Source organism: Camelus dromedarius, chromosome 23, assembly GCF_036321535.1.
Source record: "Camelus dromedarius isolate mCamDro1 chromosome 23, mCamDro1.pat, whole genome shotgun sequence".
NCBI classification, from domain to species: domain Eukaryota; kingdom Metazoa; phylum Chordata; class Mammalia; order Artiodactyla; family Camelidae; genus Camelus; species Camelus dromedarius.
In genome coordinates, this window is record NC_087458.1 from 800,246 (window position 1) to 814,048 (window position 13,803).

Below are 13,803 nucleotides of genomic sequence, written 5' to 3' on the forward strand. Positions count from 1 at the left end.
GTTGAGGGAGAAATGACACCGTATAAGTGTCCCAAGGCTGCTGTAACAAATAACCACAAACTTGGCTGCTTAACACAACAGAAATGCATTCTCTCACAGTTCTGGAGGCCAGAAAGTCAAAGTCAAGGTGTTGGCAGGGCTGAGCTCCCTCTGAAGGCTCCAAGGGAGGGTCTTTCCTGCCTCTTCCAGTTCCTGGTGGCTCCAGGCATCCCTTGGCTCCAAAGTTCTGCCTCCATCTTCACATCTGCCTCCCTGAGTCTCTGCTTTTTTTTTTTTTTTTTTTTCCTCTTATAAGGACACTCTCGTTTAGGCCCCTCTGGTCCAGGATCTCTTGATTCTTCCCTGAATTATACCAGCAAAGACCCTATTTCCAAATGAACTCACATTCTGAGGTTCTGGGTGAATACAACCTTTTGGGGGACACTCTTCACTCCACTACATACCTTACAGAGCAAACTGCATGGGTGGGTGCGGCCAGAAGGCAGCTGAGAGCTGGGAGACCTTGGCCCAGTTACTTGTGGCTTGAGGGTCCCAGGTGTCCAGGGCTCCCATTAGCTTCTCTGACCTCTGCTGCCAGCTGGGAGGCGGGGCGCCTGGCTCCCTTTAACAGATGAGGAAACTAAGGCTCCAAGGGGCTGAATGAACGGCCCAGGTCACACAGCTGGCTAGAGCTTGGACTGGAATCCAGGCAGACTTGGCACCAGAGCTTAGGGGTTTCACAGCCAGGTTGTACTGGATTTGAGGAAACCCTCTGCATGGATAAGGTCCCTAGATCTTTCCGTTCCAAGGAAGTTAATTTATCAACAGAAAGCAAAGGTGAATTGTTTTGATTTTCATGTTTCTTCACTTCCTCACGTGGCAGATGTTGGAATGTGGCTACTTCCCTGAAATCACTTGAGAAAGTGAGGTCAAAGAGAATAAGGATTAACAGTTATTTGTAGAAATTAGTCTGTACTGGGGAAATAAGGTGGACAGACCCTGCTAACACATGGGTGAAGCTGCGCTGACTTTCACCTGAAGGCCTGCTCCTTCCCACACTGGCCAAAACACAGGGTGGATCAGGGGAATTCTGCCCCAGGAGTGGAGGGCAAAGAGACATAGTTCTTTTCTTGTTCCTCCAACTAGGACTCTGCAGTGTCTGCTCAACTTTGAAGTCCCAAGGCTGGAAAATTTCTTGTTAGGAAGTTTCTAGTAACTTAACCATGTCCTGAAGAAATTCATTCATTTACTCAATCACTCTCTATTGTGTACTGCCCTGAGCCAGGTTGTCAGCTCCACAGGGCGGGCAGGCTTTGTTGGTGGGGGTCTCCCAGGACTCAGAACCTGGTGAACACCAGGCCCCCACATAGCTGCCAAAGCAATGCAGGTACAGATCCCGTCCTAGACCACAAGACGTCAGGAGAAGTGTTCCAGGGGAAGGGCAGGGAAGACATGAATGAATTTCTTGCTCCTGGGCCTTGGTTTCCTTCTCTGGAGGTGGCGGACCCCTGCCTGCAGTTGCAGAGAGGTGGCTGGGCCACCAGCTTCTCCCCTGCTGGTCCCCAACCCGCAATCCGTACCAGTACAAGCCCCAGGGCCGGGGCATTCCTCCTACTCCCTGACCCTGGCTGGTGTACTTGGATCCTCCCGGTTTTCAGAGCTGAGGAAATAACCCGCTGGAAGGTGGCGGCCGACTTAACGGCTCCACTTGGGCGAGGTTTTCACACAAAACTTGTTCCCGTCACATCCCCAAGGCAGGCCAGCCGCTTCAGATACCGGCGCCAGTCCTCTGTGAGCTCACGACCTGCTCACGGGCCACGGGGAGCGGCTGTCATGACCCTCATTTTTGGGAGAGGCGCCCAGGGCTCAGAGAGGCCAAGCCATTCGCCCAAGGTCACACAGCTTCTGAGGCAGAGCCGGCATGAGGATGGCCCCGCTCCAGAAGCTTCTCGAAGACAGCCGCTACCTCCCTATTGTGACGCTCAGGAATAAAACAGCAAGGCCAGACGCCCTGCTTTCACCTACGACAATGCTCCACGCAAATCTGAGGGAACAAAAGCAACCAGGATTCCGCCCCGGGTTTTCGGCCCGTCCGGCCCGCCGGCCAATCGACTCCGCCGGCCGCCGACGGGTGGGCCGGGGCGGTTCCAACGTGATCGACAGCCCTGGGGAGGCGTGGCCACGGTGGGGGCGAGTCGGATTGGGGACCCGGCACAATCACGGGCCGAGAAGGCGCAGCCCGAGCCAATCAGCGGGGCGGGGCGGGCCCGGCTGCCCGGCTGTCGCGAGAGGCGGCCACCCCGCCCACTTGCGCCTCGTCCCGGCGCCCGTCAGCAACGAACGCGGCGCTCCGCCCGGATCCGTCCGCGGCGCGGGGAGCTGAGGCGCGAGGCCGCGGCGAGTGCCGGCGCAGATCCCTCCGCCGCCCGCTTCCGAGCGCCGCTCCCCAGCCCGCCGCGGCCTCCGTCCCGAGTAACGGCCGTCGGCCCAGCGTGGCGGCGTGGCGGAATGGCCCGGGCGGCTCCGTCGGGGGGCGGCCCGCAGTGACAGACCCTGCGGCGCGGGGGGAGATGGGGGCGGCCGCCTCCCGGGCGACGACGACGACGACGAGGAGCAGCCGCCGCCGCCGCCGCCGCGCACCGGCCGCCGCCGGGGACGGGCGCGGGCCAGGAGCCCGCCCGTGAGCTGGGGGCCCGAGGCCGCTCGCCGCCCCCGGCCGCCCCGGCCGCCCCGGGCCCCCCCAGCGCCCCGCGCGCGCCCGCCCGCCGGCCCCTGGCGGGGGTCTCGCCCGCGCCGCGCGCCCCCGGCCCCGGCCCCGGCCCCGGCGCGGCCCGCGGCGCTCGGCCGCCCTCGCCCTCGCCCGGCCCCGGCCGCGCCCCCGCCCGCGCCCGCCCGCGCCCCCGGCCCCGACCCCGGCCGCGGGTGGCGGCCCCCGGCCCCGCGTGGCGGCGCGGCGCGGGCGGCAGCATGGTGGAGAAGCGCTGCCCGCTGCAGAGGGACGGCGTGTACCGCTGGTTCTCGGAGCTGCCGTCGCCGCAGCGCGTGGAGTTCTTGTGCGGCCTGCTGGACCTGTGCATCCCGCTCGAGCTGCGCTTCCTCGGCTCGTGCCTCGAGGACCTGGCCCGCAAGGACTACCACTCGCTGCGCGACTCGGAGATCAAGGCCAACAACCCAGCCGACCTGGGCAGCCTCACCAACCTGACGGACGAGGTGGTGCGCAGCAAGCTGCTAGTGTCGCTGGCGCTGCTGGGCTCGGAGCAGCGCGAGGCGGCGGGCGTGCTCTACCGCACGCTCACGCACATCGACTCCATCATCCACAACTACGGGCTGCAGCTCAACGAGGGCCGCACGGGCGATGAGTTCCTGCTGCTCTTCACCATGGCCTCCAACCACCCGGCCTTCAGCTTCCACCAGAAGCAGGTGCTGCGCCAGGAGCTCACGCAGATCCAGAGCAGCCTGAGCGGCGGCGGGGGCCCGGGGGGCAAGAGCGCGCTGCCCACCTGCCCGGCCTGCCACAAGGTGCGTGCCCGCGTCCCAAGCTTTCTCTCCGGGCCCCACCCCGACCGGCGCCCCCAGACTCTACCCCCACCCCAAGCTTTCAATCCAGGCCTGAAGCACGGATCCGTGCCCCAGGCCCCTACTCGCACCCCAGGCTTTCACTCCAGGCCCCAAGCCCTGACCGCACCCCAAGTCTCCACCCCAAAGCCTTACCTCAACCCCAGCGTTCACACCTTCCACCCCAAGCCCCCAGTGGCACCCCAAGCCACCGCAAACCCCTACCCGCACCAGAAGCTTCCATCCTGCGCAGCCAGGTATCTCCTCATCACCTCGATCTCCCACTGCAGGGCCCCACTCGCACCCCAACCCTCCATTCCGCAGTTCACCCTGCACCTCAAACCCCACCCTCACCTCAGCCCCCTGTCCCCCCTCACGCCCCCAAACCCGCACCCCAAGACCTCGCCCAGCTCCCCCATGCCCCTTCGGCGGCGTCACAACCGCCTAGGTCGGACCCAGGGGAGGGGGCTCCGCGGTTGGGGAAAGAACACCCCGGGCAGAGTTCGCGGCCCGTCCGAGCCTTTGGTACAGTTCTTCCGCTGAAAGCGCGATAAGGCCTTTGTCCCCTTAATCTGGCTCTTGGGCGACAGATAACCGTTACACATTGTGTCGCCTTGGTTTCTCCAAATCTGGTGTTTATTATCAGGAAAGGAAGCCGCTGGTGAGATGGAGATTAGAAGGCGCTGGAGCCTTAGGAGACCCGCGCGGTGCGGTGCTGGGGCCCCCAGGGCCTGTGTGTCCATTTGCGCGGAGTGAGGCAGGTGTCCCCTGGAGGAGCTTAGGGTCGGGGTGAGCCGCAGGCCGCCGTGTGCCCGTGTATCACTGTGTGTACATGAGTACACGTGTGCATCATGTGTGCGTTGTGTGTATATGTAAGTGTGTACACGTATGTGTAGAGAATGTGTGTGTATTTTTAAACGTGTGTGTATATCTGTTTATACTGTGTATGTGTGTACGTGTGTGTCTGTGTGTGTAAGAGCAAGCCTACTGTAACAGACAGGAAGACAGGTTTGGAGCGTTCTGTGCATGTGAAACAGTTACTTCTCCGTGACCTGCCTGCCTTTGTAGAAACAAATCCCAGGCTGATTTGGAGTCGGACTAGGATTAAGGCTCTCCTGTCTCCAGATTAAACAGGAAGGGCATAGTGGGTATTCACTTAGAAATGTGAACTTTTGTCTGAATGTTTCAAAGCTATGTAAACACAAAGTGTTTGGGGCTCAAACTTATTTTTAACAGTCCCCTGGGACCCAGAAAAGGATTTTTCTTTGACCACGTGTGGTGTGTGTACTTGGATTAAAACCGACTTTCTCTGGGAAGTGAAAGATGAGCAGTCGGACCAGTGGTCTCAGTGCCCTTGACAGTGCCTGAGCTCTCTGAGAGGAAACCTTTGATACTGTCTGGTTTGCGAGTGGCGGTTTTCAGGCTGTCTTTCAGCCGTGGACCTGTGGCTTTTCTCTTTTAATGCCTTCCTGTAAGAGGTGACTGGAGTACCCACAGTGGTTTTAATCTCTGTCATATCTTTCTGGTGACTAACCTCTGAGTCTGTGGTTTTCTTTCTTGTGTGTTCAGATCTCACTCTAGATCTGTGCATTGGGCAGAAAAATGTTCTTGCAGCTACAACCAGGGGAAGACAGGGTCCTATGAAATGTGATTGTCCTTAGGGAGCTCAGGAGGCTTTGAGGTGCCAGTCCCTGGCACCTTCAGTCCCTGGGGCCGGTTGCGTGCGCTTTCAGCCTTCTGCTAGCATTACTAACACTGATAATGTCTGTAGCTGTGACTCTGGTTGTGTTCAGCCCTTGAAGGGGATTCTTTTGTGTTTGCAGACGCATCACTTTGTAAAAGCAGAAGATGGCAATTATTTTGGCAGGGCAGTGAGCTAAAGCTAGAACAAAAATATCTTTTATGAGAGAGCCTTTTTGTCAAGCCAGAAGTCCCTTTGATGAGATGCAGGGTCTTAATCTGCCCCACCTCTGCTGGTGTGGGCACAGAATTGACCAGCTTTGTGACCTTGGCCAGAATCCTCTCCTCGCGGGGCTTCGCTTTTGGAGTAGAAGGTAGGTTACCTGCCTCACAGGCGTGTGTGAAGGGTAACATGAGGTCACGTGTGAAGTGCCTGCAGACGTGAAGTGAGTACTTCCTGCTCCGCCCTGTTCTCTCTGGTTTTTTATGGAGCAGCCCTGACTTAAGCAAGGCACATTGTTATGGAGTGAAATACTTACATCTCAGAGTGGTGATATTTTCTAAGTAGATTTTTGAATACATAGTTACCTGGAGCTGACAATTTTTTTTTTCATCTGTAGGAAATTGGAGAATTCTGCTTGATCTTTAATAATGAGATTATAGTGAGTAACCCTTGCTTCTGTATTTCAAAAACAGTCATATGTCTAGTTTTACTTAGAACATCCCCCGTGTCACTGCTAAAGTAACTTCACTCACATTTATTTAATTTTCTGTTCCTTTACCGTTTTCAAGTTAAGGCCTGACACTGATACATCCTTTGCTGCTTGATGTCGGCAGCTTTTTAGTATCTCTTTAGATCTGACGTGTAGTGCGATCCTGGAAGAGTCCTGGTAAAGCTCTGTTTGCATTTCTTCTGTAAGATGTTATGTTTTGTTTTGAACTCTCGGAGCTGAGACTTTGTTTATCTTTTAGAGATGAGGATGTTGATTGTTCCATGTTTTTCATTCTATTTAAAGAGATACTTCTTTTAACTAAAGTTTCTGATACAGTCATTATTTGCAATTGTTTCACTGTGTTAGTTTAAAATGCTTATTGGTCGGAGGACTTGGAAAAGAGGTTTAAAAGTGTGAGGAATATAAAATAGACATTTTTACTTTTAGAAAGGAAAGTGTTCATAGCAGTAAAACTGATGGTGTTCATGGCAGTAAAGTGCGGTAGCTTTCCTGTGCTCGGCAGCCAGCAGGTACTGTGTGTGTGTGGTACGAACTAGTCATGATGGTTGGTTTGGACTTACACTACTTCTTTCTTTCCATTTTGTTTAAATATAAAGCCATAGTTTTGGGAAAAGTTTAAATTTATCCTTGGTAGTCTTTTATCTGTGTAAGTGATAAAGTGCTGTGGTATATACTTGCTTTTTTAAGTAGCTGCTTTATTGAGATTCAATTCACATATTGTAAAATTTGCCCCTCTAAAGTGTATAATTCAGTGGTTTTCGGTGCATTCACAGAGTTGTGCACCCCCTCACCGCTGTCTAGTTCCAGAACATTGTCATCAGCCCCTGAAAGGAACTGTCACTTCCATTCCCCCTCGCCCAGCCCTGACAGGCACTGGTCTGCTTTCTGTCAGTGGGTTTGCCTGTTGGGGACATTGCATGTAAATGGGATCACACACTCCCTGGCCTTTGGTGTTGGCTGCTCCACTCAGTGCACTGTTCTCAAGTCTCGCTCCTGTTGGAGCTGCGTCGGCCCTTCACGCCTTTTAGGTTGAGTAATATTCCGTTATGTGGCTGTACCCCATTCTGTTTGTCCATCCATCAGTTGATGGACATTTGGGTTGTTTGAGGTGCTTCTTTCTAGGCTTCTTTCCTTCGTGGCTAGGAGGCTGCTGTCTTATACCCAATATTTACCCAGTCATCTTTGGAGTGTCGCAACGCACAGCTGTCCTGCGGGACCCGGTTCTCATGGTCAGAGTGCACCTGGCGGATTGCTGGACATCATGGCAGTGCCCTGCAGGTCGTTCCCTGGCCTCCCAGAGGAACTGCAGAGGAGACAGTGGGGGCTTACAGTGCAGCCCCTCCTGCCTTGGTGTTTCAGAACCCTCATGATAGGGGTCATGAGGGTGGTTTTTAAGGGAGTGCTGAAACCGTGTTTTTAAAATGCTAGAGCAGGAGTGTGGTGGAGAGCGGTCTTCCTTTGGGTGCGTGTCCTCTGGCAGGGTCTGGAAGGAACTCCATCGGGGGTGCTCCAGGTAAGCACTGGAGGAACTTGGGGTGCAGGCAGATGCTCGTAATCTCTTGCCTGAGGCAAGGAACAGCTTGCTTCATCTCCTCGTTTTTGTAAGCTGTTGGAAATCATTGCAGTTCAGAGGTGAGAGTTGGGAAGTTTGTCAGGTGAGGTATAAATGGCTTCTTCCGGTTTCTCCTTTAACTGTAACTTGGCCTGTCGCAGCTGAAAGTCCAGCATTCTGCCAGAAGGGACTTGGGAGCAGCTGTTGTTCCCGCTCACGGGCAAAGGAGGAGCCTCACGGCCCCGCTGTTAGCACTTGTTCGGCAGCTGAGGCCTGACCGCCGGCCTCTGAGCAAGCCTGGCTTCCTTCATTACGCTGCAGCGGAGGCTATCCTGAAACAGACTGGATTTTTTTTTCCTTTGCCAGCTTTTATAGGCCCCAAGGACTCCTCTTTTTATAGTGAGGTTCATGATATAGGAATTGAGACATCCTGAGGTGCAGCTTTAATTGCTTTGCTGTTGCTGATGTGGTCATTGAAAATGGAAGCCCAGTCACATCCTCTTGGAGTCGCAGTACTGCTGGTGTTCTGTATGACAGCTTGGATTGTGTGGCACTTTAATTACTGTCCTTTGCCCTCAGGTTAAATTGAGGCTATTTTCTTTCCTGTGAGCTAGTTCACATTTGCTTTACTCAACTCGGACATTTGTACTCCTAGTCCATATTGTGTTCTGGAGTGTGGTTGTAGAAACGGGCAGTTTTATGTCATATTAGGGTATAATGAGCAATGTGGTTGTGCTGCTGATGGAAGTTAGATCATATTGCAGAGACACCAGCATTAGCCTCGTTTCTGCAGGTTCTGAAGTTTATCTCTTAGGCTTTAGTTTACCCATTTTCTCCTCAGTCCTGTGTGCTGTATTTACCTTCCTTTTGGATTGAGGACATTTTGGGTTGTCAACAAATTTTCATCAGTTTTACAACTTCATAGGAAGCTAGGAGAAGGGACCCATGCTGGTACACTTTGTTTGCTAAATTGGTGACTGCTGACTTCCTTAGAGACTGTTGGTAAGTCAGAAGAAAACTTTTATTCTGTCTAGTAAAAATAGTTTCTACGTACGTATTCTTTTTTTTTTTCCTGCCTTACGTGGATTAGATTTTCGAAAAAGATCCTTTGGGTGTCTTTTTTTTTTTTCCTGAGAAACCCCCACTCAGAACACTACTTCTCCCATTAGTTTTAGTAAGAACTGTTGCCACAAATTCGCTAATTAGTTTACAGTTTACTGAAGGTTTCTGATTTTGGACTTTAGCTTTGACATGCACAGTTTAGAAATTAGTTTCAACAGGGTAGTTTTTCTCTAGTCTCTATGGATATTTTGCCTCTGGCTCACTATTTATAATAGCCACTCTATTTTATGGCTGCCCTGTAAGACCTAACACCTTATAGAAACATTTCCTATCAAAAGTAAAAAGCAATAATCGAGGATTATTAATTTGGTTAATTCTTAAGCAGTTTGTTTTGTTCTGGGTTAAAAGGCCTGAAGTTATTTAGAGTGAAGAGAAGATAAGGGCAGACAGTATCTTTCAAGTAATTGATCTCTAGCAGCTGTCTGCAGTGCAGTCTCTGACCAGGGCGTCAGGATGGGGCAGAAGACGCTGTCCCCGAACGCCTGGCCCAGAATCACTGGAGGGCTACGCAGGCCGCGCGCTCTAGGGACGTCAGGACGCTTTTTACTCGCTGACTTGCTTGGGAGGGGTGTGTGGGGTTTGGGGCGGATGTTTGCTGGTACGTAGGAAAATTGCTAGTCCTTGAGATGTCTTATTGCACTCGTCCTGTCCCTGATCTCTCTTCTCCTGTTTCGGGGCAGAGGTTTCCTTTCTGTCCCAGGCAGTCACTCTACTTCTGTTCTGGTCACATCTTTCTTTTCCCTCAGGGACATTGTTAGGTCACATGCCTGAACTTTGCCACTTCCTGCCCTCCCCACCTCCCCCATGCCAACCTCTGACCTCTGCTGTTTCCCACTTGGCCCATTAGCACTGGTGGAAACAAGATCCTCACCCCTCCGTGTCCCCCCTGTCATCCACTCCAGTCTTGGTTCCTCCCCACAGCAGCCATGCCTGCTTTCCAGGGAGAGTCCGTTTTCATCACTTTGTTGTGTATCCTTCTGACTTTGTAGTGCGTGTAGACATGCAGACTCACACACCATTCTAAGACATCACATGCACAAATCAGATACCCATGGGAGCTCCCGTCCCTGCAGTTCTGCACACATGCCTCCCCCAAACGATGCAGGACACAGCCAGCCTCCGGGAACCAGCTTTTGCCCTCAAGCTGTTCAACTAAAACAGTTTTTTTTTAAATGGGAACTCAGTAATCTTTTACATGAAAAAAAATTTAATAGATAATGAGAGGTAGAAAAATTGAAAGGCTACAAAAGGATATTCAAGGACCGGCCCCCCCATCCCCAGGTAGTCGGAAGGACACACAGGACATTTCAAGTTTCTGACGACATTCTATTCCTTTACCTGGGTATTGAGCCTTTTATTTCACATTTAAAAAGCAAGGTTTTTCACTCTAGAACCCGTGCAGTTCCGTTCCCCAGTCTGTTCCTTGTGGAACCTCCCAGAGAGACTATTACTGCCGCGGGTAGCTGGTGTCTCACAGGTCTGCCCCTCTGGGCTCGTCCTCGTGTCTTCCTAGATGAGCATCGGTCCACAAAGCCTCTTCACTCTGTGGCTGCCCTGTGTGTCTGTTGATGGACACGTTGTTCCCATCTTCCTGTTACATACAACCCTGTCACTTCCACACTGTGTATGTGTCACCTGCATGTGGTGCACCACACGGGTGGCCTTTCACATTTTGGTTAAGTGTGTCTGCAGAGTGGAAACCTGGATGAGGAGTTGGTGGTGGGTCAGAGGGTCTGCGCTGCTGTAATTATTTGGGGGATTGCCAAGCTTCTCCGTTTGGGGTCCCCACGGTGAGTGTGGGCACCAATGTGTACATTCACCTCTGGGGTCAGCACAGCGCCGGCAGCCACGTGCACTCTGGTGGGAAACAGCGCTCAGCGAGAGGTGCAGCCCTCCGACCCATGAGGTTGAACCTGTTTTCAGTTGACCCGTTCTGTTTGGCTTTGTTGAGTTCTCCGTATTCTGGTGGGTTGTTGACCTTTTCCTTGCTGTTTTTAGGAGCTCTTTAAGTTTCAAGGAAATTGTCCTTTCGTCTCTTTAGTAGAAGTTACAGGTATTTACTTTCCAGGTTTTGTTTTTTTCCCCTTGCTTTTTGACTTTATTTTTTTCAATGTCATTTTTCTCAGTCTCGTGTGGCTTCTGGGTGTTGTGTTATAATTAGAAATGTGTTACCTATCATGTATCGTACTTACACACGTGCATATATACATTATGCTCATACACACATCATGCTTTACACATTATAGCCATTCCTTGTGGTGTTGTCTGGTGCAAAACTTGTTTGGTTTCTCATTGTATATTTAACAGAAGATACATCTGGAATTTATTTGGTATAAGGTACAAAGCTAGTCTTACATTTTCCAGATGAGGCAACCTCATCTGTCCCAGTGCCGTTTGTTGAATAATCCACCTTATTCCTCTCAGATTTGAAAGACCCTTTGTTACCCTGTGCCGCATCTCCTGCACATGTTGGGGTTTACTTCTAGACTGTTATCTTTCACTGACAACTTTATCTGGATGACTTTTACTTGCTAGATTCAGTGGAGACTTTTCAGCCCTTATCTTCCTTATCTCTCGTTTGTTCTTGGGTTCCCTGCACAGGGGAATTTCCCAGGGGGTGGTGCTAAGGCCCCGGGTGCAGGGTCTGAGCGTGGCCCACTCAGCCGGAGGACCGCGCGCCCTCTCCGCTGTTTCTCTGGCACCGCTGATTTTCTCCTGCTTCTCTGAATGTTTTCTGTTTCTCTCCTGCTTTCCTGCCTTTTTGATGATGGCATTCCTCAGACTTCTCTCCTCCTTTCTCTTCCCTTGTTACTTTATAATTTGTGACATTTTCGGCTGTGATTTTGCCACTCTTGCTGATGAACCCAAAATCTCTAAGCACCTGGGACTGAGCTACAGCTGAGGGTCCCAGGGAACTGAGCATATCCAGAGGCAAGTTTCTCTCTTCCCATCCTTGTCCTTCCCCTCTAGCCAGAAGCCCATGCCTTTTACACAGTCTGCTGTCTTTCCTATTCCTCCAGCCAGCTGGTTATCAGGTCCTAAACACCTTCACAGGTTTGTTCTCTGGCCACACGGCCAGCTCCACGTTGTTCCTGTCTATCGGCCCCCTGCCCTCTCCCTGCCACACTCGGCCTGATGGTCATGTATGTGGAGCATTTCTTTGTAAGTGGACTTAGGGTGATTTACCAGGGAGTCAGGGCGTAGATTAAAATAGTCTTCTGGTAACAAGCACAGCGCTAGCCACACTCCCTCCTCTCCATCCCAAGTCAGGAAACAGGCTGGAATGCAAGCGAGTGACGATCGCCTTCTAGAATTAACTGATGTCATTGTTTTAAGTTCTGCTGTTCTGCAGGAGACAACTTTATAACTACTCTCTTGTATTAAAATCAGTTTATAACAGACACTTTGGTACCTTAACTCTTTTTAGAAAGAACAGTGACATGTTCAAGTTCTGACCTTGACCTGGGTCCAATCTCCAGTGACACCCGTAGTTTCCCTGGCCCCACCCGCAGCCTCTAACAGCAGCTCCCGAGGTGTCACAGGAATGGTCCTGGTAGGGTGCCCGTGGGACTGTGTTCTGGTGTGCCGTCCTCAGCATGGTGTGCCACATCCCTCGTGGTCTGCCCGTGGCCCGACCCCTCAGTACCTCATGCGCGCTGTGTCCCCTCGTCCCCTGAGCCTCTGCAGATGCTGCTCTCTCAGGTGGGACACCTGCTACCTGGGGCGCCCCAGCCCCTACTTTTTGGCTCACACATGCTAAGCCTTCTGCTGGCTCCTTCTGTCCTAGACCTCACCGTACTGTGTTACATAATAGGTTTGCTTACATGTCCATCACCAGACTTCGACCTAGTGGACGGCAGAGGCTGTGCCTTTCTCTTACAATCCCAGAGGCTAGTGGTCCCTGCTACTTCACAGAGGCTATGTCCTGAGCACCTGTGAAAACCCAGTGGAAGGGACGTGTTGGGGTCTGGGAAAGGCCACCCCAGTGGAAACATCTAGTGCTGTTTTCCTCTGTGACCCTATTAGTCATATCTGTCACCAACTCCCACTCTTCCTTGATTGCCTTTATCCTGTGGCTGCTTCTCAAGCATTACATAGCTTGAGTAGAATCTAGTGAATTTTAACATCTGCACCCTACTTTCTAATTTTTCAAAAGCTGGCATGCAAAAGCTTCCACTGGGAGAAACTCTTTGAACCTGATGGTTTGGCTTTATATTACCCCAGGGCAAAACCAAATTTATGTGGACAGGACACAGAGCTGGGGACAGAGCGAGTGGTCTTCTGAGGCTCCGGTGAGCCTGCCACCAGGGGATCTGTGCACCTCAGAGTGCCGTTTGTAACTCAGAAAGTAAGACTGTTTGATTGCATTCCTTCAGGCTTGCACAGCGGTGAGTCGTGGTGAGCCTGGGTGTGTCAGTGTGCTGCAGGATGGCCGTAGGCTGAGCGACTGCTTCTCATCCCAGGTTTCAGTTTGTTTCTTTTACGCTTTGACCATGGACATCAGAGTCATTGTAAGGAGCTGGCATTATAGCATTTCCTGATTATTTAGGACTTTCACATAAGAACTGCAATAGAAGTACTAGAAAGAAATTAAATCCTCAGTTTTCTGATTCACAGCGAATCTAATTAAAGCATGTATATATAGGCACTACTAGAAACATAGTCTAGACTGGAGAAAAATAACTGTTTGGAAAAAGAAGAGAATTAATTTATGGAGAAGAGAAAAAGGCCCTTCTCCTATCACTTCTGGGCATTTTAATAAAATTTTATAAGGTTGGGAATAACGCTAACAACCAAACTATATAAAAGTAAATTAATGAGATACTTTGCAAGTGTCGGGTATTGAGGCTGTGTGGGAAGCGCTGGTGGGTGTGCCACCTGCACACAGGTGAGTATTCAGATCCTGCTTGGAACTCCGCGCTTCCTGCTGACTCCAGCTTCCTGACAGTGTCTTTCTCACGTGGGTACTTTGCAGGGTCATATTTTTCTGAAAACACTTATTTGTGCGGGTTTTTCCTTTATTTTAAAGACTGTTAGTATTTTTGTTGGGGAGCTTGATTGACAAGTCAGAATGATTTTTTCCTCCCAGGAACTGTTACTGGGGAGAGGAGTAGAGGACGGGTCATCAGCAAAGGGTGAGGCCACTGACCACTCATGCCCCCATGGCCACACACGGGGCTC

The 13,803-nt window shown here is 51.7% G+C and overlaps 1 protein-coding gene across 1 annotated transcript in view; it reads left to right on the forward strand.

Moving 5' to 3' along the window:
- Positions 1 to 2,916: 2,916 nt before the first annotated feature.
- Positions 2,917 to 13,803, forward strand: part of ZCCHC14 (zinc finger CCHC-type containing 14) — a 55,554-nt gene continuing 44,667 nt past the window's right edge. Inside the window, exon 1 of the mRNA XM_010998428.3 lies at positions 2,917 to 3,498. Coding sequence (XP_010996730.3) covers positions 2,947 to 3,498 — 552 coding nt within the window. The 5' untranslated portion in view covers positions 2,917 to 2,946. The remainder of the gene's footprint in view (positions 3,499 to 13,803) is intronic.